This window comes from Salvelinus alpinus, chromosome 3, assembly GCF_045679555.1.
Source record: "Salvelinus alpinus chromosome 3, SLU_Salpinus.1, whole genome shotgun sequence".
Lineage (NCBI taxonomy): Eukaryota > Metazoa > Chordata > Actinopteri > Salmoniformes > Salmonidae > Salvelinus > Salvelinus alpinus.
In genome coordinates, this window is record NC_092088.1 from 61,846,079 (window position 1) to 61,871,196 (window position 25,118).

Genomic DNA, 25,118 nt, shown 5'->3' on the forward strand with positions numbered 1-25,118 from the left:
AGGATTCACCCCAAAAAGCCTTCATCGCTTCAGAATATTTTTTTTCACCAGTGCATCAGTGTAAATTCCAGCAACCATTACTCCATGGTGACATTTTGTATCTTTAATTAAAAACAAACGTAATTTTGTACAATAAATTTACAGCATGAAAATATACATGAATGACTACAAACACCATGGATTAATAAAGAAACGGAACACCTAAACACGCTAAAATATAATTGTATACTTATGCACACTAAGGAAGAAAAGAAACAAGACAAATACAAACAAACGTGTTACGTTGCTTTGGTCTAGTCGCAGTGGCTACATTTGAAATATATATTTTGGTCTGAGTAAAGGACTAGAATGTCACTCAATGTAGAAGTAACTGCCAAAATAAAGGGAACACCAACAAAGTCTTAATAGGGCGTTGTGCCTCCACGAGCCAGAACAGCTTCAATGCACATTGGCATAGATTCTACAAGTGTCTGGAACTCTATTGGAGGGAAAACGCTGGTGTTTTGTTGGTGGTGGAAAACTCTGTCTCAGGCACCGCTCCACAATCTCCCATAAGTGTTCAATTGGGTTGAGATCTGGTTTTCATGCTCATCAAACCATTCAGTGATCACTTGTGCCCAGTGGATAGGGGCCTTGTAATCGTATGGGGGCATAGCCACGGTAGCCAAAATAATGGACTGCCCAGCATTTTTATACATGACTCTAAGCATGATGGGATATTAATTGCTTAATTAACTGAAGACCCACACCTGTGTGGAAGCACCTACTTTCAATATACTTTGTATCCCTCATTTACACAAGTGTTTCCTTTATTTTGGCAGTTACCTGTATGTAATTTTCAGTTAGATACTGACTGTATTTACACCCCAAAAAACTATTATGGGGTTATGAAGTGAGAAATGTGGAAAGGGTATCCAGAGTGCACTGTGCTTTCACCGAGGGGGTTCCACAGTTACTTTAGTCAACAAAAATAAGGACTCAAATATTTGTCAAACACCTACTTTTTCAGTGGCAGTTGACTAGACTATAACTGACTAAATAGACCAGAAAAAAACTATAACTAAACAAAAAAATATATTTCAGTTGCCTAAAACGAGACGAGACTAAATGATCTCAAGTCTGACTACTAATTGAACTGAACAAGAGTTTTTAGAACTGATCGGTGGTGGTGTTCAGGATTCCTCATCACTCAGAAGTTATGTCGAATGTTTCCCAGTTGCTTTGAATGTTCAAAATCATAGTGTAGGAACACTTTTAAAGCCTCAAAGGAAAATATTATCCAACTTTCAAAACCACTTGAGGGCAAATAAATCTGATTTTCCCGTTCAGACACAAGTCACTTGGCCAGGAATCAGATTTGTATCTGACTTCAAACCACCTATGAAGGTTAGTTGACAACTCAACCAAATGTAAATCAAAACTAGACGTTGAACTGACGTCTGTGCCCTGTTCTACTTTTGGACATCAATGTGGCTGCGACGTCTGTGGAACGTTAATAACAATGAAAATGACGCGACCGAGGCCAGATAATTCTTATATATGTTTGTCATATTTCTGCTGTTGGGATGAGAATAGCATTTTATGCAGAAAAGTATGTTAGTAGAACAAGGCTACTACTGTATGTGTGTTTGTGCACATGGAAGTCAGTGATTTATGTTTACTATAGGTTAATGAGGCAATACAAATGTGAAGTGACTAAATTACTAAAATGAAAGGGCATTTAGTTGACAAAAATGGACCACTGTTTTTGTCATTTTGACAATAACTACACTAAATCATTATTCAAATGTGAATCAGACTTAATGATATTTAAGTCAAAATGACTAAATCTGTTACAGAGTGCTAAAATTTACACTGGGGTCCCTTTCAGTTCACTTTACCTATGCTACTGTTCTGTGTTAACCATTACACCTGTGCTACTGTGTTAACCATTACACCTTTGATACTGTGTTAGTCATTACCACTTGGGGGCTCCCAAGTGGCGCAGCGGTCTAAGGCACTGCATCTCAGTGCTAGAGGTGTCACTACAGACCCTGGTTTGATTCTGGGCTATATCACAGCTGGCTGTGATTGGGAGTCCCATAGGGCGGCACACAATTGGCCCAACGTCATCTTGGTTAGGGTTTGGCTGTGGTAGACTGTCATTGTAAATAAGAATTTGTTCTTAGCTGGCTTGCCTAGTTAAATAAAGGTTAAATAAAAAAAATTACACCTGAGCTGCTTTTTCCACCTGACTGTGTTAAAGATGATGGTACATCCACACTGGAACATAATATGTTCTATTCATCTCTTAAAGATACATCTTGAATGTTGTAAAATAGTAACCTTGTAGACCTATACGACTAAATTGAAGATGAATGTTTCTACCATATGTGATGAACACATTTTTAGTTGAGATATTATTTGGATGAAATGCTTTGTGTGTTAATAAGTGTAGTCTGAAGATGACAAACACAACGATGACGATGATATTGGGTGATATAGATGATAATGGCCGCCAAATGAAAACTCAATCGCATTGAAAAAGGATGACCATTAATGTGCTGACCAATGTAAACCTTGGCTAAAAGCAGGATATTTCCCATATTTTTGTATGTTTGTTAAATCATAATGCAGCTTGGTCAACAACAAAGAGTGGAGTTTGAATCATGACTTTTTTTGTTTGTTCAAGATGATGTAATTTTTTTTAATGCATGCAATAGATGTTCGCGCCACTCTTTCCAGACCCTTTTGTGTTTAATCATCTCATTGGTATATGTGTGGTACTGTAAAGATATATAAAGATATATAGAACTCTTTATTATACTTTGTACATTAAACCCACAATGGTACTGGTGTTACCACAAAATATCTTCAGGTGCTATATAAAAAAAAAATACATCATCATCATAGATCATATTGATTTCCATTTATCTGTTAGATTCCTTTTTATAAACTCTGTTTACCTCTGTAATATAAAAGACCAGAGCTCTAGTTTAATCCCTTCTTATGAGGAAGCACAACTGAAGACTCCAGTATTTATCTATGGTTCCCCACATAGAAATAGAATTACATTCTATTCATTATATTTCTATGGCAGTGGTTGCCAAAATGTTGATATAACCACTGTAACAGTTCCATAATGACCTGTTTGTCATGCCTTAGGCTAATATATCATGCACTGTCCAGCACAAACCCCTACATCAGGGATCATCAACTAGATTTAGCCGCAGGCTGACATTTTCTTGAGCGGATGGTCAGCGGACTGGTACATAACTACAAATAATTTGTAGACCGCAAATTGAACGTAAAATGCCCAAACAGATATATTTGACTAACACAATCATTTCAAACCTTGTTTACATTGTATACGATCACATGTATCTATTTCACTATTATGCATGGGAATACTTTGGAAGAGATTTCCAAAATTAAAATCACCTGGAGCTGATTTGCTGGTGTTTTTAGTCGTTTATGTCCAACAACGTTTAAAAAATATATAATTATATATATATATATGTTTTTTTGCTCAGAAAACTTGGGAGGCCAAATAAAATCCCTGCCAGTTGGGGAACCCTGCCCTACATTACCTGGACCGTCCTCTCCCAGACTTTGACAGACAAGGGAAAGACATGCAATTTTGCCATCCACATTATCTAGGTGTCAGTGAGTGAGCCTCACAGTCACTGGCCAGAATGGACAGGAAGTCTAGGAAGTGTTACTTGGCTTTTTGATGAGAGGGAGGGAGAGGGGGGGGGGTCTAGTAATAAAAGGTAAAACGTTAGAAGAGTATTCACAGTCCAGCGTGTGCGACAGGGAGAGACGCCAAGGGAGGGAGGAGCAAAGTACAGTTGAACAGGGATGTTTTGTTGGTTTCACTGTGATACCATAAGGAAAAGTGACACCATATGCTCACTGATCCAAGACGGCGCCATAACAGAGTCCCAGCAGCCAATGCAGCATCGATATCTTTGACGGGCAGCTTGAGTTGACCAATCAAGGTGTGTTTCTTCCTCTGATATGACAGTTTGTGCTGAGAGAGAGAAGGGCAGCGGTTGCATTTGTGCTGATATCTCCCTCACATATCACTCCCTCATAGTGCTACATGCTTCTATTTGTGTCATTCACATGAGAGAGGTTGTAGAGAAGATACAATAGGGTGACTATTGGCTTAGAGAGAGGAGGAGCACAACACAGCACTCACATTAAGCCTTTGATGTCTTCTTTTGGTTTTCTCTTCCTTCTCACCACATCTCTCAGTCTGATATGGGGAGCTGAGAGTCAATATCAACTGACAGATATGGTTCAGCCAATGACAGAAGAGAATGTTGACATGTTAGCTACAAGCAGCCAATGATAGAAATCCAGGATGTTTGAAGATTCCATGAACAAGGAAGAGTGTAGACTACAGTTCCTTTCTTAGCCAGTGCTGAAAACTGAACAGTTGCATTTGCTATTTGTGCCAAGAGTCCTTATACATCCCATCAAAATACTACATACAGTAGTCTTTCCATAGCTGAGAAAAGACAAGGTTGTGGCTTCCAATTCCACCGAATATAAATCCATATTTCCTGGCCAGTGGAGTATTTCTTGTCCTTTCCGTACTACTTCTAGATGAGTTGCTGATCCATTGAACACTGTATATATAACATTGACAGCACAAATTGTGAAAGTGTTATTACATCATTGCTTTAGTGCAAAGGTGCACAAAGTCCTGTGGACGAACGAGAACACAGTCGAGTGATGATGATGTCATCGTTATAGTAATGTCATCATTATGTGCTGGTGGTCAGGTAGTCACACCTGTGTGCTCCATACAGATGTGATTATACTTGACTTGATTCTCCCCTTTGCTTTCAATACACTGATTTGAGCGAGGTTTGAGTGGTACCTGCTTGTTTCTCAAGTCAAAAGTCATAATATACGTCCCAAAGAGTGCTGGTACTATAGCTGGGCAATCAAACCCATGTGAGGAGGCAAGGAGGATGTGTTGGTCTGAGGGTGAATCTTACTCTGGGGAGGAAGACACTCTCAACTATTGAGATACACACTAACCTCTCTTTTAAGTCTGCGGATGCACCCTTTAAACAGAGATGCTCCCTTAATGTCCATGACAGCAAACGGTCCATAGAGAAGTAAAGAGTGCTTGTACTGTGGTTAGGGGAATACGTTCAGATATACCCTCGGTATTCTAGATGCAAATTTCAAATGGCACCCTGTTCTCTAGCCAAAGGTAGTGCACTACATAGGAAATCGGGTTCCGTTTTGGACGCAGCCCTCTCAGTAGCAGTGATGGGGAAATCAGATCATTTCAGGGTGCTGGTATTAATAGTCATGCGGGCGAGAGGACACCCTTGTCTCTAAATATCAGAAGATGCTACTGTCTGAGCTAGAAACACAAGCATTTAACATATGCTAAACACATGTATGTGACCAATACAATTTGATTTGGATATCACTGGGGTTAGACGACGTCCCTGTCTGGTCTCTAAATCTCAATGGGGCGAGAGGACACCCCTGTGTTGTCCCCTCTAGATCTCAGTAGCGGTCATCTCCTCAAAGTGGATGTCGTTGCTGCCGCTGTGGATGTCGTAGTCCTCTATGTCTCTGTTCTCCAGCTCTAGACTGAGCTCTCTCATCACCCTCTCCAGATCTCTGTTCCTCCTGTACATCTGGATGTAGTTCTGCTGCAGCTGCTTCTGGTAGCGGATCACCTTTTCCTTCTCTTCCTGCCAGACCCTCCTCTCCTCCTCGAATCCTCCCAGCTGCTCCTCACTGCTCCTCCTCTCGTACATCAGCTCTGCCCTCAGCCTCTCCACCTGACAGAGAAGTGATTGATTCATTGATTGACTGAAAACCAGCAATGACAACAGATCAGTGCAAAAATGAGTATTATTCAAGCACCATTCTGCAGATAATAAATTAACAAAAGAATGTCTAAACATTGTTGGAGCCCACCTGTTGCCTGAGTCCCAGCACAGCTTCAGCACTCTGCCTCTGAGTCTTGGCCTCATCACTCTCCCCTCCCCATACCAGCCTGCCCTCCTCCGCCTCACGGTACCCCATAGAGGGGCTGGGGCCCCCCTTTCCACCCTCCACACCCGCACGGCCCTGGGGGAGGGGCAGGCTCATGCACTGGCCCTTATTAGCCGGCGCCTGGCCTCCACCTCGAAGCTGGGCCGACTCTTCTTGCAAGCGTATGACTTTCTCGCGGAGAAGCTCAGCCTCGCTCTTCCTGCGCTGGAGCTCATTCTCGCAGACCTCTAGCTCCAGGGAGCGTGTCCGCAGGGCCGACCCAGCCTCCTGGCTCCTGGCCTGGCTGTTTTGGAGGTCAGTCCTGGCCTCCCTCAGCTGGGATTTCAGGACCACCAGCTCCCCACCCTTCTGGCTCAGCTCTGACTGGATCTCCTTCAGTTGCTGTTTCAACAGGGATATCTCACCTGACTTCTGACACACCTGGGTGGGGGGGTGCATATTTTGTGAATATTCTCTTACTTTGAAATTGTGTACATGAATCAACGTTGACCCTCACACTTACCCTAACCCATGACCCCTAAACTCCTGACCCTTCTCCTCCTCAGTGTCTCACCTCCCACTTCGTCTCCTCTAGGCGCGGTCCCAACTGGATCTGTTCTCTCTGTATGGAGGCACACCTCCTCTCCAGCACCTCCCTGTCCTGCAGCAGAGAGGAGAAGTCCTCCTGAAGTTTCTTTTTCTCCTGCTGCAGCTGGAACACCTGAAGTAGAGACACAGAAAGTTATTGTCGCATTTTGACAGTCCAAAAATCAGGAGATCCTACCAAAACAGCAGCAACATTTCAAACAATAGTACAAATAGTACAAACAATAGTAACTTGCTGTCGTACAAAACAGGGTCCTACTTCCCAAATTAAGTTGACTGAACTATCTCTGTATCTCTGTCTGTTGCCTGTAGCTGTAAGGCATATGGTACTCTCTGAGCCTTCTGTGAGCCTGTTTCATCTTAGAAGAACTGCTCTGTCTGTATATCTATGTTTCTGTATCTATGTCGCTGTATATCCATGTTTCTGTATACTGTATCTATGTCTCTGTCTATCTATACTGTAGTTCTTACCTGTAGTTGTAAGGCCTGTTGTACTCTCTGGGCCTTCTGTGTAGCCTGTTTCATCTTGGAAGAGCAGCTCTGTCTCATTTCCTCCAGCTCCCTCTCACAGCGACGCTGCTTTTCCTCGTACACCTAGCACAGGAGGTCAGGAGTTAGAGGTCAGAGTTTACATACAGATACCACATCCAGAGGTCAAACTGTGAAGCAGCACTATTATGGCTCGAAAAGCTATGGAATAATTTAGCTTAGTCAATAGAAACAGCAGAAACAACAGAAACATTTGATACATATTGGTCCTCGAGGTAACACTTTAGGCCTGCTTAAACACCTGACATTACACAGACATGAGCCACACCAGGATCGTGTGAGTAATTAAATTAGGGCAAACCATAAGAAAAAAAGGTAATAAAGCGCTTTCAACTGAAAACAAAAAACAAGGGGTTGTTATTGGACCTCCCTGTTTCAGTCAATTATCCTCTCTTTGGTGTCTACTGAACAACTACTAAGTAAAAAAAACTCCCCTCTCACCTGACAGATGGCGGCTTCGTTCTCGTCCAGGTTCTCTCTGAGCTGCTGCAGTTCCAAATCCCTCTCCCTCAGCTTCTCTTCCAGCTCCCTCATCACCCCCTCGTACCCCTCCAGGGGCGGGGGTGAGTGCCCACACGACCCACTGTCCGACAGGGGCTGGCCGCGCCCGCTCAGCGACCCCGTGCTCTTACTGGATGACGAACGCCCGCTGTCCGAGTTAGAGTGACCGTTGGAGGTTGAGTGACTGTGAACTCCGTGGGTCACCGACCCTCCTCCGTTGGTAGTAGTAGTTCTTCCAGCCCCAGGCTCCAGGCCCACCCCGGACCCTCCAGACCCAGAGGCCTCGCTGTGGGCCAAGCTGTAGCCGGTACTGCTGTGAGTGGGGAGGCTGGACAGGGAGTTACGGCCAGAGTCTGACATGGAGCAGGACTGGCTGCTGCGAGCGTTGCGTCCTCCGCTGTACGAGTTCCTTTTGCTGTCCGAGGAAGAGGAGGAGCAGAGCAGAGATACGACATTTCCGTAGCTCCCCGGGCTGTTGACCACAGTATTTCCATTATTCCCATTGATAGGTAGGGGCAGGAGGAGGTTGAGGCTGCCCTGGCTCTCAGAGAGGCTGCCCCCTGGCCTCGGGGAGAGGTACTGCACCGAGTGACGGTTCTTGGGGACCACTGGTTTGAACGCAGTGGGACGGATCAGAAACTTCTCCATGTTCTGTAATGGAAGACTGTATTTGTTAATGGTTCTTACAGAAAAGTACAGGCATCATTACATTGTGTTTTCAACTATGATTAATGAATTATTATCATGTTCATTATTGCCTGATAGGCCCTATCAAAGGGAATCTAATCAAGACCCTCTCAAACGCACATAGAACCACAGCACTGGGCAACCCTTTATTGGGATTTCCGGTTAAATAAAGGTATGATAAAACAAAGGAAATATAAAATAAACTGACTTTAGTGATATCAGCATTGCTAATTAGGAATGCCTGGTCTCCTCCCAATAAAGACAGGGACACTGATAGGGTGGAAGGTCATTCTGAAGGCTCTCATTGGTTTTATTGTTATTTATTGGCTTCCAGTAAGCAGTTTTCCTAATGATTTTTCTCACATCTAATTGAATATGTCACGGCACGAGAGAGGGTGGATGAAAAGAGAGAGAGGGAGAGGAGAAAGATAGAAAGAGAAATAGAAAGGGGAGAAATACAGGGGGACGGGGAGAGAGAGGGGGAGATGGTGGGGAGAGGAAAGAGACAGGAAGAGAAAGGCGCGAGAGAGAGAGAGAGAGAGAGAAGGGGTGGACAAATTAAGAGAAGAGAGACAGAAAAAGACAGCTCTATACACACTGGTCCGGTAAGCAGTTTTCTAAATGATTTCCCTCAGGCCTCAGTGAGTGTGTCAGTGAATGTAAGACAGCTCTGACATTGATTATAAGGTGCGAGGTGATTGATTATTAACCATTGAAAAGCCTGGCCTCATTGGACCCCCAATCGGGCCAAAAATGTATTTTGAACGAACGTCAACATTTTAACAGTCTAATAAATAGATTTCACATGCTATTGAAAAAATTACAATTGGTTTCTGTTTATGAATGTAACATTAGAATATAAAAGAAAATGTATTTCAAGGAACACAATAGCAATTTCATTAGTTTATGCAACTGTAGGCTATACAGTGCATTTGGAAACTATTCAGACCCCTTGACTTTTTCCACATTTGTTACGTTATGCCAAGAGTGTGCAAAGCTGTCATCAAGGCAAAGGGTGGCTACTTTGAAGAATCTCAAATATAAAATATATTTTGATTTGTTTAACACTTTTTTGGTTACTACATGATTCCATATGTGTTATTTCATATTTTTGATGTCTTCACTATTATTCTACAATGTAGAAAATAGTAAAAATAAAGAAAAACCCTTGAATGAGTAGGTGTGTCCAAACTTTTGACTGGTACTGTATATGCTAACATTATTTTCCATAGATCCTCTCTCTCCTCTCTCTCTAATTGACTGTTCATTTCTATTGATCGAGAGGGAACCTTATTCACAGCTCATACAAAGCCTGTAATAGATCATTTAACATTAGGAGAGCTGAGAGCGTGTTGTTGACTCAAAACAAAATAACTTTTTAAATTACTCTGACATTTTTAAAGTCATGTCACCCCCCGCCTTGACATTTCCTAAATAAGTCTATATAACACACTGTCGTTGTTAGAATCTTAATTTTACAAACGTAATTTGTGTTATAAGCCGTTTTAAAAGGTATATTTTTCTGCCCCTCAGTCACCGAAAATTATTCACTGGCAGTCAGTCTGCGCAGCTGATGATGGCGCATCAAAAATACACCTAAACTACATTATATATTTTTAAAAAGTATGTGGACACCCCTTCAAATTGGTGGATTCGGCTATTTCAGCCACACCTGTTGCTGACAGGTGTATAAACTTGAGCACACAGCCTTGCAATCTCCATAGACAAACAATGGCAGTGGAATGGCCTCAGTGACTTTCAACGTGGCACCGTCATAGGATGCCACCTTTCCAACAAGTCAGTTGGTCAAATTTCTGCCCTGCTAGAGCTTCCCCGGTCAACTGTAAGTGTTGTTATTGTGAAGTAGAAACGTCTTGGAGTAACAACGGGCTCAGCCGCAAAACGTACAGGACCGGCGAGTGCTGAAGCGTGTAGCACGTAAAAACCATCTGTCCTCGGTTGCAACACTCACTACCAAGTTCCAAACTGCCTCTGGAAGCAACGTCAGCACAAGAACTGTTCATTGGGAGCTTCATGAAATGGGTTTCCATGGCCGTGCAGCCGCACACAAGCCTAAGATCACCAACTCTAATGAACTTATCCTCTGCAGCAGATGTAACTCTGGGTCTTCCATTCCTGTGGCGGTCCTCATGAGAGCCAGTTTCATCATAGTGCTTGATGGTTTTTGCGACTGAAATTTTCCGGATTGACTGACTTTCATGTCTTAAAGTAATTATGGACTGTTGTTTCTCTTTGCTTATTTGAGCTGTTCTTGACATAATATGGACTTGGTCTTTTACCAAATAGGGCTATCTTCTGTATACCACCCCATACACAACTGATTGGCTCAATTAAGAAGGAAAGAAATTCCACAAATTAACTTTTAACAAGGCACACCTGTTAATTGAAATGCATTCAAGGTGACTACCTCATGAAGCTGGTTGAGAGAATGCCGAGAGTGTGCAAAGCTGTCATCAAGGCAAAGGGTGGCTACTTTGAAGAATCTCAAATATATAATACATTTCGATTTGTATATATTTCAAACTTTTTTGGTTACTACATGATTCCATATGTGTTATTTCATAGTTTTGATGTCTCGCTATTATTCTATGCAGTAGAAACATTTAAAAAATAAATTAAAACCCTGGAATGAGTAGGTGTATCCTAACATTTGACTGGTACTGTAGTTGGCCTAGCACCTCACCACCAGTGCTGCTTATTTTAGCTGGGAGTAGTTAGGTAATAGTGAGGTACTGAAAGTTCACTACACCATTAGCTAGAAGTATTATTAGCTAGCTAGATTCTATGTTCTGTATATTAGCTTAGTGAGGATTTTACAAATGAAACTGAGAAAGAAAAAAAGTATACTAATGATAACACAATGAAATGTATGGGCATAATCAAAGGGAAGTTGGGATGGTCATTTCTTGACTTATTAGGGATACACAGATACGACAACCTCGGGAACCACTTGACATTTTTGGAATCCCCCGCCGACACTCACCTTCTCCAGTTTTCCCGACACAGGGATGAGTTTGGGCGGCGGACCGCCAATATTCCCGTTGAGACCTCGGTTATCCCTCTGCTCCTCCGAGTCGCTACACGGACTCCCGACCGGCACCACATGGTTATCATTCCAGTCTCCTACAGTCACCACCTCAGTCACAAACCCATAGTTTCCATTCCCTGCCCCACCAGCAGAGTTACCTGCCCGGGGCTGCTTCTTGGTGGGCAGTGGCGGGGGCTGGAGCTGTGTGGTCTGGGTCTGGGTCTGGTTGTTGATGACCAGTAGTTGTTCCAGGGAGCTCGCGCTGTGCAGGGTGTTGTTATCACCCTGGAGCCTGAAACAGCTGGTGGTTGGGGTGTTATGGCGTGTCTTAGTGCTGAAATAAAAAATAATTTATAATAATAATTGATTGGAATTACAGTATATAGCATTTTTACAGTAGTTCTTTTCCATTGTATAAAAAAGTAACCTTTATTTAACTAGGCAAGTCAGTTAAGAACAAATTCTTATTTACAACGGCCTACACCAGCCAAACCCGGACGACGTTGGGCCAATTGTGCGCCGCCCTATGGGTCTCTCAATCACAGCCGGTTGTGATACAGCCTGGATTTGAACCAGGGTGTCTGTAGTGACGCCTCTAGCACTGAGAGGCAGTGCCTTAGTCTGCTGCGCCACTCGGGAGCAAGTAAGGGAGGAATCACTAGCCTGGTCCAAGATCTGTTTGTGCTCTTGTTTGGCAAGACAATCCCAGGAGTTGGCAAGAGAGTAGAAACAAGGTAAAAAAAACTGGAACCCATGCTAGGAAATCATCTCATCCACAACCAATATAGCCTGAGTGTCAGTCTGTTTGTGCTATCATGCCAACTCCTTGTCACTTATTTTCCAACCATGTTTGGCTTGACCAGGACAACAATAAAGTAGGTAAGAGCACTTAAACAGACTGGCACCCGGCCACGACTAATGAGTAGCACCCTACCTGAACTCGCTGGCGGCCCGGCAGTGTCGCTGCTCCTGATAGGTCCGGCCAGAGATGAGGCTGCTGACGGAGCCCATGGTGGGTCCGGGGCCACAGGGCCCTCCAACCACGGGGGAGAGGGAGATGATGTCGAGGCTGGTAGGAGGCTTGTGATTGTCAGTCGTGGACACAGGCAGGGTCTGAACCAGAGCCATGGTACCTGGACAAGGCCGGACATACACTGAACACACACTCTGCATCGAGAGAGAGGGGAAGAAAAGTTTCATTTCAAGTACACTTCATTGGGACATTATTAAGGCTGATCATTGTTACAGGTCATAGTTAAACACATTTGCCATCCTTTCCCTTCAACATTAAAAATATTAAGTTGAAAAAAATCTGATTTAATGAGACAGAAAGAATGCTGGTGAGTGTGTAGAATTGTGTGTGTGTTTGTGTGCTTCGTGTTTAAGTATTTCATTTCCAGACAGTATTATGTTAGTGTGAGTTGCCTGGGGGACAGAGAGGGGACATATTATACACACACACTCACTGTCCCACATATAGTACTTCAAAGCCCAGTCCTCCCTGAGGCTTCCAGGCAGGACACCCATCAACTCTATGCCAAATTAAATCAGTGTTTTTGCCCAGGATACCAAGCGTCCAGTACACAAGTGCAGGGAACACAGGCCATTTTCAGCCAACAGTCAGAGAAAGGATAGGGAGCAGAGAGAGAGGGAGGAAATATAGTGGAGAAATGAGGACATAAAGAGAAGACGGAGAAAGGAATTGGGGATTCCTAGGTTCTGAGGAGGACACCTACTGATGAGGGAGTAATAACCGAGTAGTGTCAGGGTTGTTCAACAACTATCAATTACTGGTCACTCCCTAACATCTCAATGACTCTCCGCTGGAGGTGTTTGTGTGTGTGTGTGTGTGTGTGTGTGTGTGTGTGTGTGTGTGTGTGTGTGTGTGTGTGTGTGTGTGTGTGTGTGTGTGTGTGTGTGTGTGTGTGTGTGTGCGCGCACATATGAAGACGCAAGAAAAACTCAGCGGTGTGTGTGTTATGCGAGAAGTTGACCATTTCCCAGACCAGAATCATCATGGATCATGTCCTCCTTTCACCTTCCCCCATCCACCCCCACCCCTCTCCTCAGCCCCAGCCCAGCCAAGGTCTACTCTGCCTGGGATAATGGCATTAGAAGACCCTCCGGGATGGTAGGTGACCCTCCCCAGCCCTAACCTTGTGACCCCAGCAGAAGTGGGACGTAGCTGGGCATACTCCCTACTCTCTCCTCCCTGACTTCCAGGAGCCTGGTTTTGTTCCTGCTGCTCTGGGATACAAAGCCCCAGATCTCATTTGCCTCTGATGTCGTTCACTGCTTATTTCTAAAGTTGTGAAGTTCCTCCCTCACATGCAACTCCTCCCACACACACACATTCCCTGCCCCCTTCTCTTTCACTAGTCAGACTGAGCAAAAATTCAACCCCCCCTCCACCTTCTCCTCTCCAAAACATGCTGAGAAAGTGGGTGGGATGTTTGAGCGCTCCTTTGCTTCAGAGGCAGTGAAGGCAACTAGCAGAGGGTGATTTGGAAACATGACACAAAAACATGCGACAAAACATCCAAGTGTCTCTTTCTTTGGAAGCTTATGTAAAGCAGTTTAACACATTTTCAAGTATGAGTATTATAGAAGTATTCCTTTATAGAAAACACTTTAAAAATTAAGCAAAGTGCCAAATGATTTTGGGTAGCACTTTAGTGCTGAAATAAGGGGTAACGGCAGGGAAATAACAGGAAACGACCGAGAAATAACACAGTAACGACAGGGTAATAGCCCGATCATGGTTAGCATCTAGCTGCTAAATAACAAAATAAAGGGTGCCACATTTTCCTGGTTGTTATGTAGAAACAAGTATTTGTTACTTAAGAACTATAAATACTAGAGGCTAATAAGCACAAACTATGTAGTAAGTATTCAAGGCTATTTCACCTGTTCTCAGCAGCACTGTATATACTCATATAGAATGTAGAAAGAATTTTTATTCAACAGAAACTTTTGAGAAACGTTTGGCCCACAAACATACTGTATGTGGGCCAACCACAAAACAAGGCTTTTGGTAGCTACAGTTGAAGTCGGAAGTTTACATACACCTTAGCCAAATACATTTAAACTCAGTTTTTCACAACACCTGACATTTAATCTTAGTAAAAATTCCCTGTCTTAGGTCAGTTAGGATCACCACTTTACTTTAAGAATGTGAAATGTCAGAATAATAGTAGAGAGAATTATTTATTTCCGCTTTTATTTCATTCATCACATTCCCAGTGGGTCAGAAGTTTACATACACTCAATTAGTATTTGGTAGCATTGCCTTTAAATTCTTTAACTTGGGTCAAATGTTTTTGGTAGCCTTCCACAAGCTTCCCACAAAAAGTTGGGTGAATTTTGGCCCATTCCTCCTGACAGAGCTGGTGTAACTGAGTCAGGTTTGTAGGCCTCCTTGCTCACACACGCTTTTTCAGTTCTGCCCACACATTTTCTATAGGATTGAGGTCAGGGCTTTGTGATGGCCACTCCAATACCTTGACTTTGTTGTCCTTAAGCCATTTTGCCACAACTTTGGAAGTGTGATAGGATTATTTTCCATTTGGAAGACCCATTTTCAACCAAGCTTTAACTTCCTGAATGATGTCTTGAGATGTGGCTTCAATATATCCACATAATTTTCCTCCTCATTATGCCATCTATTTTGTGAAGTGCACCAGTCCCTTCTGCAGCAAAGCACCCCCACAACATGATGCTGCCACCCCCGTGCTTCACGGTTGGGATGGTGTTCGTCGGCTTGCAAGCCTCCCCCTTTTTCCTCCAAACATAACGATGGTCATCATGGCCAAACAGTTCTATATTTGTTTCATCAGACCAGAGGACATTTCTCCAAAAAGTACGATCTTTGTCCCCATGTGCAGCTGCAAACCGTAGTCTGGCTTTTTATGGCGGTTTTGGAGCAGTGGCTTCTTCCTTGCTGAGCGGCCTTTCAGGTTATGTCGATATAAGATTTGTTTTACTGTGGATATAGATACTTTTGTACCTGTTTCCTCCAGCATCTTCACAAGGTCCTTTGCTATTGTTCTGGGATTGATTTGCACTTTTCGCACCAAAGTACGTTCATCTCTAGGAGACAGAACGCGTCTCCTTCCTGAGCGATATGACGGCTGCGTGGTCCCATGGTGTTTATACTTGCGTACTATTGTTTGTACAGATGAACGTGGTACCTTCAAGGATTTGGAAATTGCTCCCAAGGATGAACCAGACTTGTGGAGGTCTACAACATTTTTTCTGAGGTCTTGGCTGATTTCTTTTGATTTTCCCATGATGTCAAGCAAAGAGGCATTGAGTTTGAAGGTAGGCCTTGAAATATATCCACAGGTACACCTCCAATTGACTCAAAGTATGTCAATTAGAAGCTTCTAAAGCCATGACATCATTTTCTGGAATTTTCCAAGCTGTTTAAAGGCAGTCAACTTAGTGTATGTAAACTTCTGACCCACTGGAATTGTGATACAGTGAATTATAAGTGAAATAATCTGTCTGTGAACAATTGTTGGAAAAATTACTTGTGTCATGCACAAAGTAGATGTCCTAACCGACTTGCCAAAATTATAGTTTGTTGACAAGAAATTTGTGGAGTGGTTGAAAAACGAGTTTTAATGACTCCAACCTAAGTGTATGTAAACTTCCGACTTCAACCATAGCTAGCCTAGCTAAACAACCTAGCATTGCATCACACAGTGTATAAGTCTTTTAACGCAGTACTAATACATCACCAACTTTTACGTGTTCTAAACTTTTTAAACAATACATAACTCTCCTCAGCAAGCATCAAAGAAGACTGAGGAGAGAAAGCACAGTGCAGGCTGCTGATCTGACATTACTGCAGACCAAAGCCATCCACCCAAGAGCGATTCTCAATCACAAAAGGCAAGCATGAAAAATAACAAAGAGCAACGAAAAGTATATTTTCAAAAAAAAAAGTTTGCTTTAGAATACTGTGCTGAAGCCCCCTAGTTATACTGAATGAAGAACCAGTAATGGACATAATAATTATAGTCAGTAACAACTGACTATTTGCACATCACCTGTAAGTGCCGGATAACTAGGAGCAAAAGACCCAAAAGCTATGTTTGTGGTTGGCCTACATACAGTCTAAGTAGGCCTATGATGTCTTTTCTCAAATCAAATAAAAAGCATTTCTACAAAGGTTCAGGTGAAATGGCCTTGAATACTTACTACATAAGTTGTGCTTCTTACCATCTAATATTTGTAGTTCTAAAGTAACAAATAATTGTTATTACATAACAACCAGGAAAATGTGTCACCCTTAATATTGTTATTTAGCTGCTAGATACTAACTATGAATGGGTTATTACCATATTGTTACCCTGTCGTTCTTTCCCTGTTGTTTCCTGTTAATTCCCTGTGGTTACCCCTTATTTCAGCACTGTAAACTAACGTGCTACCTGAGTTTGTTTGGTGGTGCAACTCTATTCCCCATCTTTGAAGACCTTCTCTCATCTGACAGATGACTGAGGAGATGGAACAGAGGAATTAGGTTCCAGATACCTCTGTCTTTCTAATATCTAGTTGATGAGACTGAGGGGTAGTGTTGTGACAGAGGATCTTTACCTCTACCCTGATAGGATCCGTGACTGGAATGGGATCCGTGACTGGGAAGTATAATCCCGTTATAAGTAAGTTTGATCCAGTCTGTTAATAAGGCCAGGGTTGCCACGGGGAGGAAAGGATTATTCCGGATATCTGAGTCACCTCTGGAATCTCACAGAATCTTTGTAGAGTTTCGGAATGTCTACGTTGCTCCAGACAGAGAAAGAAAGAGGTGCAGCAGAGATACCAAATCTATTGGGAATAAGGACACTCAAGACTTAATCCTGTTTGGTTAGTGTTTGGTGTGCACACAGATACTGAGCAGGATGGGTGAAGGGGGTAATTTTGTGTTCAAGCATTCTCATTTTGACACCAAATCCACCACTGGTGTGCATGGCCATAGAGCTCTATTTTCATGTCATCTGACCAAAGCACCGGTTCCAGATCCAAGTGCCAATGTCGTTTAGCCGACTCCAGGCAGTTACATTGGTTGGATGACATCAAAATGGAGCTCTTTGTTCACGCACACCAGTGGTGTGTTAGGCATCGAAATGAGAATGCATGAGCAGAAAATAACCTTATACCTACTGGAAAACATGGTGGTGGATCTTTGATGTTATGGTGCTAATTTGCTTCCACTGGTCCTGGGCTACTTGTTAAGGTCAGAACCCCACATTTCATTGTGCCAATCAAGATCTTTTAAAATGTAAGAAATAATATTATCTCTGTAACTGCCTTCGTGATCAAATTCTCTCAGTTATGCAAGCACATCACCTAAGGTTCAGAACTTGTGTCAGAGGCCGCATTACAGGTTACAATGACAGCCTTTCAGTTGCAAAAAAAATATCAGGCTTTGCATGTGGAAATGTTGTATAATGTACCATTAACACAAAACAATGTTTTAAGTGAGAATTAGGCATTGGTCTGAAGCTGAAAAATTAAGAATATTTACATCAGAAGAGCACCACAATACCTACAGTACTTCCCCCACACTCTACCAAGGTTTTCCAGCACACAGCTTTGACCTACTATCAAATCAAATTGTATTTGTCACATACACATGGTTAGCAGATGTTAATGCGAGTGTAGCGAAATGCTTGTGCTTCTAGTTCTGACAATGCAGTAATAACCAACGAGTAATCTAACCTAACAATTCCACAACTACTACCTTATACACACAAGTGTAAAGGGATAAAGAATATGTACATAAAGATATATGAATAAGTGATGGTACAGAACGGCATAGGCAAGATGCAGTAGATCGAGTACAGTATATACATATGAGATGAGTAATGTAGGGTATGTAAACATAAAAGTGGCATAGTTTAAAGTGGCTAGTGATACATGTATTACATAAAGATGGCAAGATGCAGTAGATGATATAGAGTACAGTATATACATATACATTATATTAAGTGGCATTGTTTAAAGTGGCTAGTGATACATTTTTTATCAATTCCCATCAATTTCCATTATTAAAGTGAGCTGGAGTTGAGTCAGTATGTTGGCAGCAGCCACTCAATGTTAGTGGTGGCTGTTTAACAGTCTGATGGCCTTGAGATAGAAGCTGTTTTTCAGTCTCTCAGTCCCTGCTTTGATGCACCTGTACTAGCATAGATTTATAGATTACCTAGCATAGATTTATAGATTACCTAGCATAGACTTATAGATGACCTGGAGCCAGTGGGTTTAGCGACGAATATGTAGTGAGGGCCAGCCAACGAGAGCATACAGGTCGCAGTGGTGGGTAGTATATGGGGCTTTGGTGACAAAATGGATGGCACTGTGATAGACTACATCCAGTTTTCTGAGTAGAGTGTTGTAGGCTATTTTGTAAATGACATCGCCGAAGTCAAGGATCGGTAGGATAGTCAGTTTTACGAGGGTATGTTTGGCAGCATGAGTGAAGGAGGCTTTGTTGCGAAATAGGAAGCCGATTCTAGATTTGGATCGGATAAGCTTAATGTGAGTCTGGAAGGAGAGTTTACAGTCTAACCAGACACCTAGGTATTTGTAGTTGTCCACATATTCTAAGTCAGAACCGTCCAGAGTAGTGATGCTAGTCGGGCAGGAGGGTGCAGGCGGCAGCAATCGGTTGAAGAGCATGCACTTAGTTTTACTTACATTTAAAAGCAGTTGGAGGCCTCGGAAGGAGTGTTGTACGGCATTGAAGCACGTTTGTAGGTTTGCTAGCACAGTGTCCAAGGAAGGGACAGATGTATACAGAATGGTGTCGTCTGCGTAGAGGTGGATCAGAGAATCACCAGCAGCAAGAGTGACATCATTGATATATACAGAGAAAAGAGTGGGCCCAAGAATTGAACCCTGTGGCACCCCCATAGAGACTGCCAGAGGTCCGGACAACAGGCCCTCCAATTTGACACACTGAACTCTATCTGAGAAGTAGTTGGTGAACCAGGCGAGGCAGTCATTTGAGAAGCCAAGGCTGTTGATTCTGCCGATAATGTCACGCCCTGACCATAGAGAGCTTTTTATTCTCTTTGTTGGTTAGGTCGGGGTGTGACTAGGGTGGGTTATCTAGGTGATTATATATCTATGTTGGCCTGGTATGGTTCCCAATCAGAGGCAGCTGTTTATCATTGTCTCTGATTGGAGATCATATTTAGGCAGCCATTTACCCATTGTGCTTTGTGGGATCTTGTTTTGTGTAGTGCCTGTTAACAGTGCAATTTCTTCACGGTTCGTTTGTTTTCTGTAACTCTACGCACACTGCACCTTGGTCCAGTCACTCTAATGATCGTGACAGAAGATCCCACCTTAACTGGACCAAGCAGCGTGCCCAGGAGGAGATGGCATCCTGGTCTTTGGAGGAGGTTGAGGAGAGAATATCCTGGACTTGGGAGGAAGTCTTGGAGAGATACGAAGGCCTGCCGTGGAAGCAGACGGAAGCAGCGAAGGAGCAACAACGACGAAACCGGGGTTCACGGCCACGACGGAAGCCCGAGGGGCAGCCTCAAAAAAAAAATGGGGGGGTGGCACACGGGGTGGTTGGCGGAGCCAGGGTTTGAACCCGAGCCAAATCCCCGTACTCACCGTGGGGAGCGTGTGACCGGTCAGGCACCATGTTTTGCGGTGATACGCACTGTGTCTCCAGTGCGCATTCACAGCCCGGTGCGTTCTGTGCCAGCTCCTCGCACTTGTCGTGCTAAAGTGGGTATCTGTACAGGACGGGTTGTGCCGGCTCAGCGCTCCTGGTCTCCAGTACGCCTCCAGGGTCCAGTACATCCTGCGCCAGCTCTACGCACTGTGTCCCCAGTGCGCCTTCACAGCCCAGTGCGTCCTGTGCCAGCTTCCCGCACTTGCCGTGCGAAGGTGGTCATTTGTCCAGGACGCGTTGTGCCAGCTCTATGCTCCAGACCTCCAGTGCGCCTCCACAGTCCAGTACGTCCTGTGTCTCCTCCCCGCACTCGCCCTGAGGTGCGTGTCACCAGCCCGGTGCCACCTGTAGTGGCCCCACGCATCAGGCCTCCAGTGCACCACCCCAGTCCAGTACGTCCTGTGCATGCTCCTCGCGCTCGCCCTGAGGTGCGTGTCACCAGCCCGGTGCCGGCCCCACGCACCAGGCTTCCGGCGACGATTCCCAGTCCAGAGCTTCCGGCGACAGTTCCCAGCCCAGAGCTTCCGGCGACAGTTCCCAGGCCTGCAGGGATACCACCCTCACCTTCGACCAGCTGGTGGACCTGTCCATTCGGTTGGATAACCTGCTGGTCAACCGCGGACGTCCAGAGAGGGCTCTGTCGATTCCCTCTCCCAGCACCACCGCTCCGGTGCCTATGGAGCTGGGAGGTGCTGCACGCAGGGAGGCCGGAGGAGGGGCTTTCACGTGTTCCATCTGTGGCCGCAGAGGTCACACTGCTGGTCGGTGCCGGGTTGGTTCCTCTAGGGGTCGAGGCAGCAGGCAGGGCACTCTGGCGTCGCCCCAGGTGAGCATGCACCACTCTCATCCAGAGCCCTCTGTTGAACACCTGTTTGTGCATGTTTACTTTCCCCCGCATTCCCAGCATAAGGCACTCCTTATCCTTTATGCCGTTGGTTTTGATATTAAACTGCTCCGGCTATTACCTAGTTCTGCTCTCCTGCGTCTGACTTCACTGGCACCAGTTACGCACCCCATTACATTTTTACTTGCCATAAGAAATATTTAGGCCTGCCATAACAAAGGGGTTGAATACTTATTGACTCGAGACATTTTAGCTTTTCATTTTTTATTAATTTGTAAAAATGTCTAAAAACATAATTCTACTTTGACATTATGGCGTATTGTGTGAAGGCCAGTGACACAAAATCTCAATTTAATCCATTTTAAATTCAGGAATGTGGAAAAAGTCAATGGGTGCGAATTCTTTCTGAAGGCACTGTAAAACGTAGTTTTAGTTTTTAATTGCCCTTACATTCCTACACAGTGACTGTCTGTCTGATGTCCCTGTCACCTTCCCTCACATGGCTTGAAGACCTGTAGCGTGTGTGTGTCCACTTCTTACTAACCACTATGGCTGCCAGTCGGCTTCTGTGTTAGCCAATTTTTTCTTGTCTAGTTTGGGAAGTACCTAGCTTTGCTGAATTCTCAATCAGTCTGCCACCAGGTACTGACCCACTTCATTAAAGCAGGCTTTCTATGCTGTAACACAGAATACATACACGTGCACATGAACATGCACACACACAGATCAAACACAGCTAGAGACTGGCAACAAAAGCCAGTTTAGTTTTTTCTTTTATGGCCAACCGTTGCTTTTGCAGACTTCAGCTGCTGTCTCTGTTTGGATTGGTTGCCATGGGACCAGAGAGGCCTACATGTTTCATGCCCGGGGTGGAACGAGATAGAGGGAGGGAGGGTGGGAATAAGAGAAAGAAGAAAGGAAAAGGAGAAAAACAAAAGAAAGAAAGAACAAAAGAAAGAATGAAAGAAGATACCAGGAATAGGTAAAATAATAAAAAGAGAGAAAGAGAGAGTGAATGAGTGAGTCAGGGTGTGAGTCAGTGTCTGTTTGTGTGTGTGTGTGTGTGTGTGTGTCAGTCTGACAGGGGGCAGGTTGGCTCCTTAGCATCTCAAAGCATCTGGGCTCCATTATGGCCAGACTGTAGAGAGGGCTGAAGACTGAATCACGCACGCACGCATGCGCACACGCACACACACCACACACACAGGAACACACGCAGGCACAGCAGGTGGAGTTCACTGTATGGGCATAAAAGGAATGTTAAGATGCTACTACAGTTACACAGTGAGACAATGGTGGTTGTATGCAGCATTGGTCATCATAGTCACAACAGGGTTTGATTAATCAGGTCTTGGCTGGTCATTATAATCGCTACAGGGATTGATTAATCAGGTATTGGCTACAATCCCTGCTTAATAACGCCCTGTGTTAAACAGTTTAGAGAATCATACACTGCCAGAAACATACAGGTAGGAAGGAAGGAAGAATTAAAGAGTAACAGAGTAGGAGAAGAATAATGCCGGGAGAGGAGAAATAGTGTGAGAACGAGAGCGAGAGAGAGTGTGAGCGAGAGCGAGAGCGAGAGCAAGAGAGAAGGAGGTGCTCCATCAGAAGCCTTGTTTATTTAAAAACATCCATACAATATCAGACACATATAGCTAACCCTTTTGTCTAATAGCAAAAAATATCAGTAGACTGGCTCCATATCTTCCCAGTGTAACTCTTGCTTACTCTTCTATTCTACTTTAGTCTACTCTACTATAATGTATTCAATTCTATTCCACTTCATTCTATTATAATCTATTGTATTTATTCTGTGGGTCAGGGCATAAGGTATAGAGTAGGAGACAGCTCTGGACAGATGAGGTAAACAGACAGTTGGTCCTCAGTCAGCAGGTCTGGTCTGGGAATGGGGAGGGAAGGCATTGGAAGTATGTGAGGGGAAATGGCTGAGTTGAATCTTGCGCTCAAAGTCCAGTTGGAAAATTTTGAATTTCCAACCACTAATGGTTATTTAGCAGTGGCCGGTGGTCAGACAGACAGACACTTGTGTGTGTGTGTGGGGGGGTTGCGGCTCGCGGTCAGACAGGCAGACAGGGATAATGTGAATACCGCTGGTGGTGGTGGTGTAGAGAGACTCGGCACCACTCTGCCAGCCTGCTACTGTCCATCAGACACCAGTTCCAAATCAACCCCTTGACACCTCCCCTTGATTAGTTGAATCCATTGTGTTGGTACTGGTCTGGAACAAAAGCCTTAGCTACACTAACTGTGTTGTTTTGTTGCTGTAAGCCAATGGGACAAGTAGCTCACAGTATTGTATTCTGGTTAAGATGATCCCCTTAGGGTCTTTTGTTGTGTTGAGTTTTACAACCAACTCTGACAATAATTGTCGAGGAGCTCAGAAAACTAGAGAGAAAGAAGCAACAAAAAGAGAGGGGGAAACCCTTTTTCCTCTAAAACTTCCCTCCAAAACTCCCTTCCCTTCTGTGGTATTGTTTCTATAGTAAGTGAAGAGCTATTTTTTCAGAGTTAAAGACGACAAGGACAGAGGCGGGGGTGTTTGTTAAATCAATTTCATTCAATTCAATTAAAAGGGATTTATTGGCATGGGAAACATTGTTTGCATTGCCAAATCAAGTGAAATAGATAATAAACAAATGGGTTATTTCACTCTAAATACAACCCCACTCTGCCATGAACCAGAGAAGGGGGCAGAAAGAGGATAGGTAAGCCCAGTAACAACACCCTGTTTCTGGGGAGAGGATAACTACCACACCTAGGTTTCACCAGGAGAAACTAGGTCACACTATCACAGAGCTTCAAAATGTTGTCTGCTTCTGCTCGGCAAAATCAAGATTTCAACAAAGCTAAAGTTATGTTAGAGACAGTTGAACAGTCATCCAATTAATCATTAGTAGTTTCCTCGTTGCTGACTTCAAGCAGAATGCATAGTTGGTAGGATTAGACACACACACACAGGCACAAACACACACACACAAATTAATTCCACACCAGCTGTTACATAAGCAGTGCTGCCTATGTCCAACTGTGCCAGGCAGTGTGTAATTCAGGATAACTATAATGTATAATTCAAGATAACTCATCATGGAGAGACAGAGGGCTCTATTTTCAAATGGCTCTAAGGAGACGCAAGTGTCAAACGTACATTCGTTTGCAATTTTGTAATGTAAAAACTGCCAGACTGGCATTTCCCACCCCTTACGCCAGATTCGGCAATTTACCTGTCTGGCAATATTTGAGGTGTGTCCTTAAAATATGTATTAGAATTTGATTTGAATTATTCACTCTCTTTTTAAGCCTTATTAGTGAATTTAATCTTGCTCATTAACAACGTTTGGCATGTCCATGGCAGACACAATGCAATTTACAGTAGGCATTGCCCCTATATCAGTGTAGATGCTGTTTAACAATAACTTTCCATATTGAAGCCATGCAATTAGGCTTCTTACAATGTGGACTGTAAACATGTTCAACATATTTAGCAAAGATGGGATAGGCCTACATACAGTACGTTTTGTAATTTTATTTCTGCAGGCTATTTAAAAAACAAGGCTATAACAGACTAACATTCAAATTGGAGTTGATGATAACGCAATATATAAAATACCATAAATAGACAACTTAAAGCAATCACATATTTAGCCATAGTGCAAGTACTGATTGACTAGTGAAAGGTCAAGCCTTGACACACTTACAACTTGTTAATTCATCAAAACCCAAAACCCAGCTTTAGCTCCACTGCCAGCTACTGTGACCATAATTCCGGCTGTGAAAATAGCAAAAAATATTTTGGACACGCCCGAACCTATTGCGCTAAGATTTCCCATTGTGTTAGGTTTGTTAAAATAGAGCCCAGAGTCTGAGTGAGTAGGGGGAAACCACCTAAGTACAAAAGTGATTATACACACACACACACACAGTGTTCTGTCACTTTAACTCTAGCTGCCAGAGAGATTGAGAGATGGAGGGATGGATAGAGGGATGGAGGGGGAACAGAGTGGTGTGGAAAACACTGATTCAGCGCAGTGAGCTGAGACCAAACCTACTTTAATGAGCTCTCTTGCCCTCTCTTTAAGCTCTTCTTTCTCTCACACCCCTCTCTCTACTCCCCTCCCTCCATCCCCCCTCTCACTCAAACCTTATATAAAGGCCTGGCACACGGGTCA

At 43.7% G+C, this 25,118-nt stretch overlaps 1 protein-coding gene across 6 annotated transcripts in view; it reads right to left on the reverse strand.

Moving 5' to 3' along the window:
• Positions 1–88: 88 nt before the first annotated feature.
• The window catches only part of LOC139571072 (leucine zipper putative tumor suppressor 2 homolog), an 86,702-nt gene continuing 61,672 nt past the window's right edge, over positions 89–25,118 (reverse strand). For all 6 annotated transcript variants that reach the window (XM_071393592.1, XM_071393593.1, XM_071393594.1 and 3 more), the window contains 7 exons: positions 12,321–12,553; positions 11,342–11,720; positions 7,591–8,301; positions 7,072–7,194; positions 6,569–6,715; positions 5,938–6,435; positions 89–5,798 (listed from right to left, as the gene is read on the reverse strand). In XM_071393592.1, coding sequence (XP_071249693.1) covers positions 5,511–5,798; positions 5,938–6,435; positions 6,569–6,715; positions 7,072–7,194; positions 7,591–8,301; positions 11,342–11,720; positions 12,321–12,514 — 2,340 coding nt within the window. In that variant the 5' untranslated portion in view covers positions 12,515–12,553 and the 3' untranslated portion in view covers positions 89–5,510. The remainder of the gene's footprint in view (positions 5,799–5,937; positions 6,436–6,568; positions 6,716–7,071; positions 7,195–7,590; positions 8,302–11,341; positions 11,721–12,320; positions 12,554–25,118) is intronic.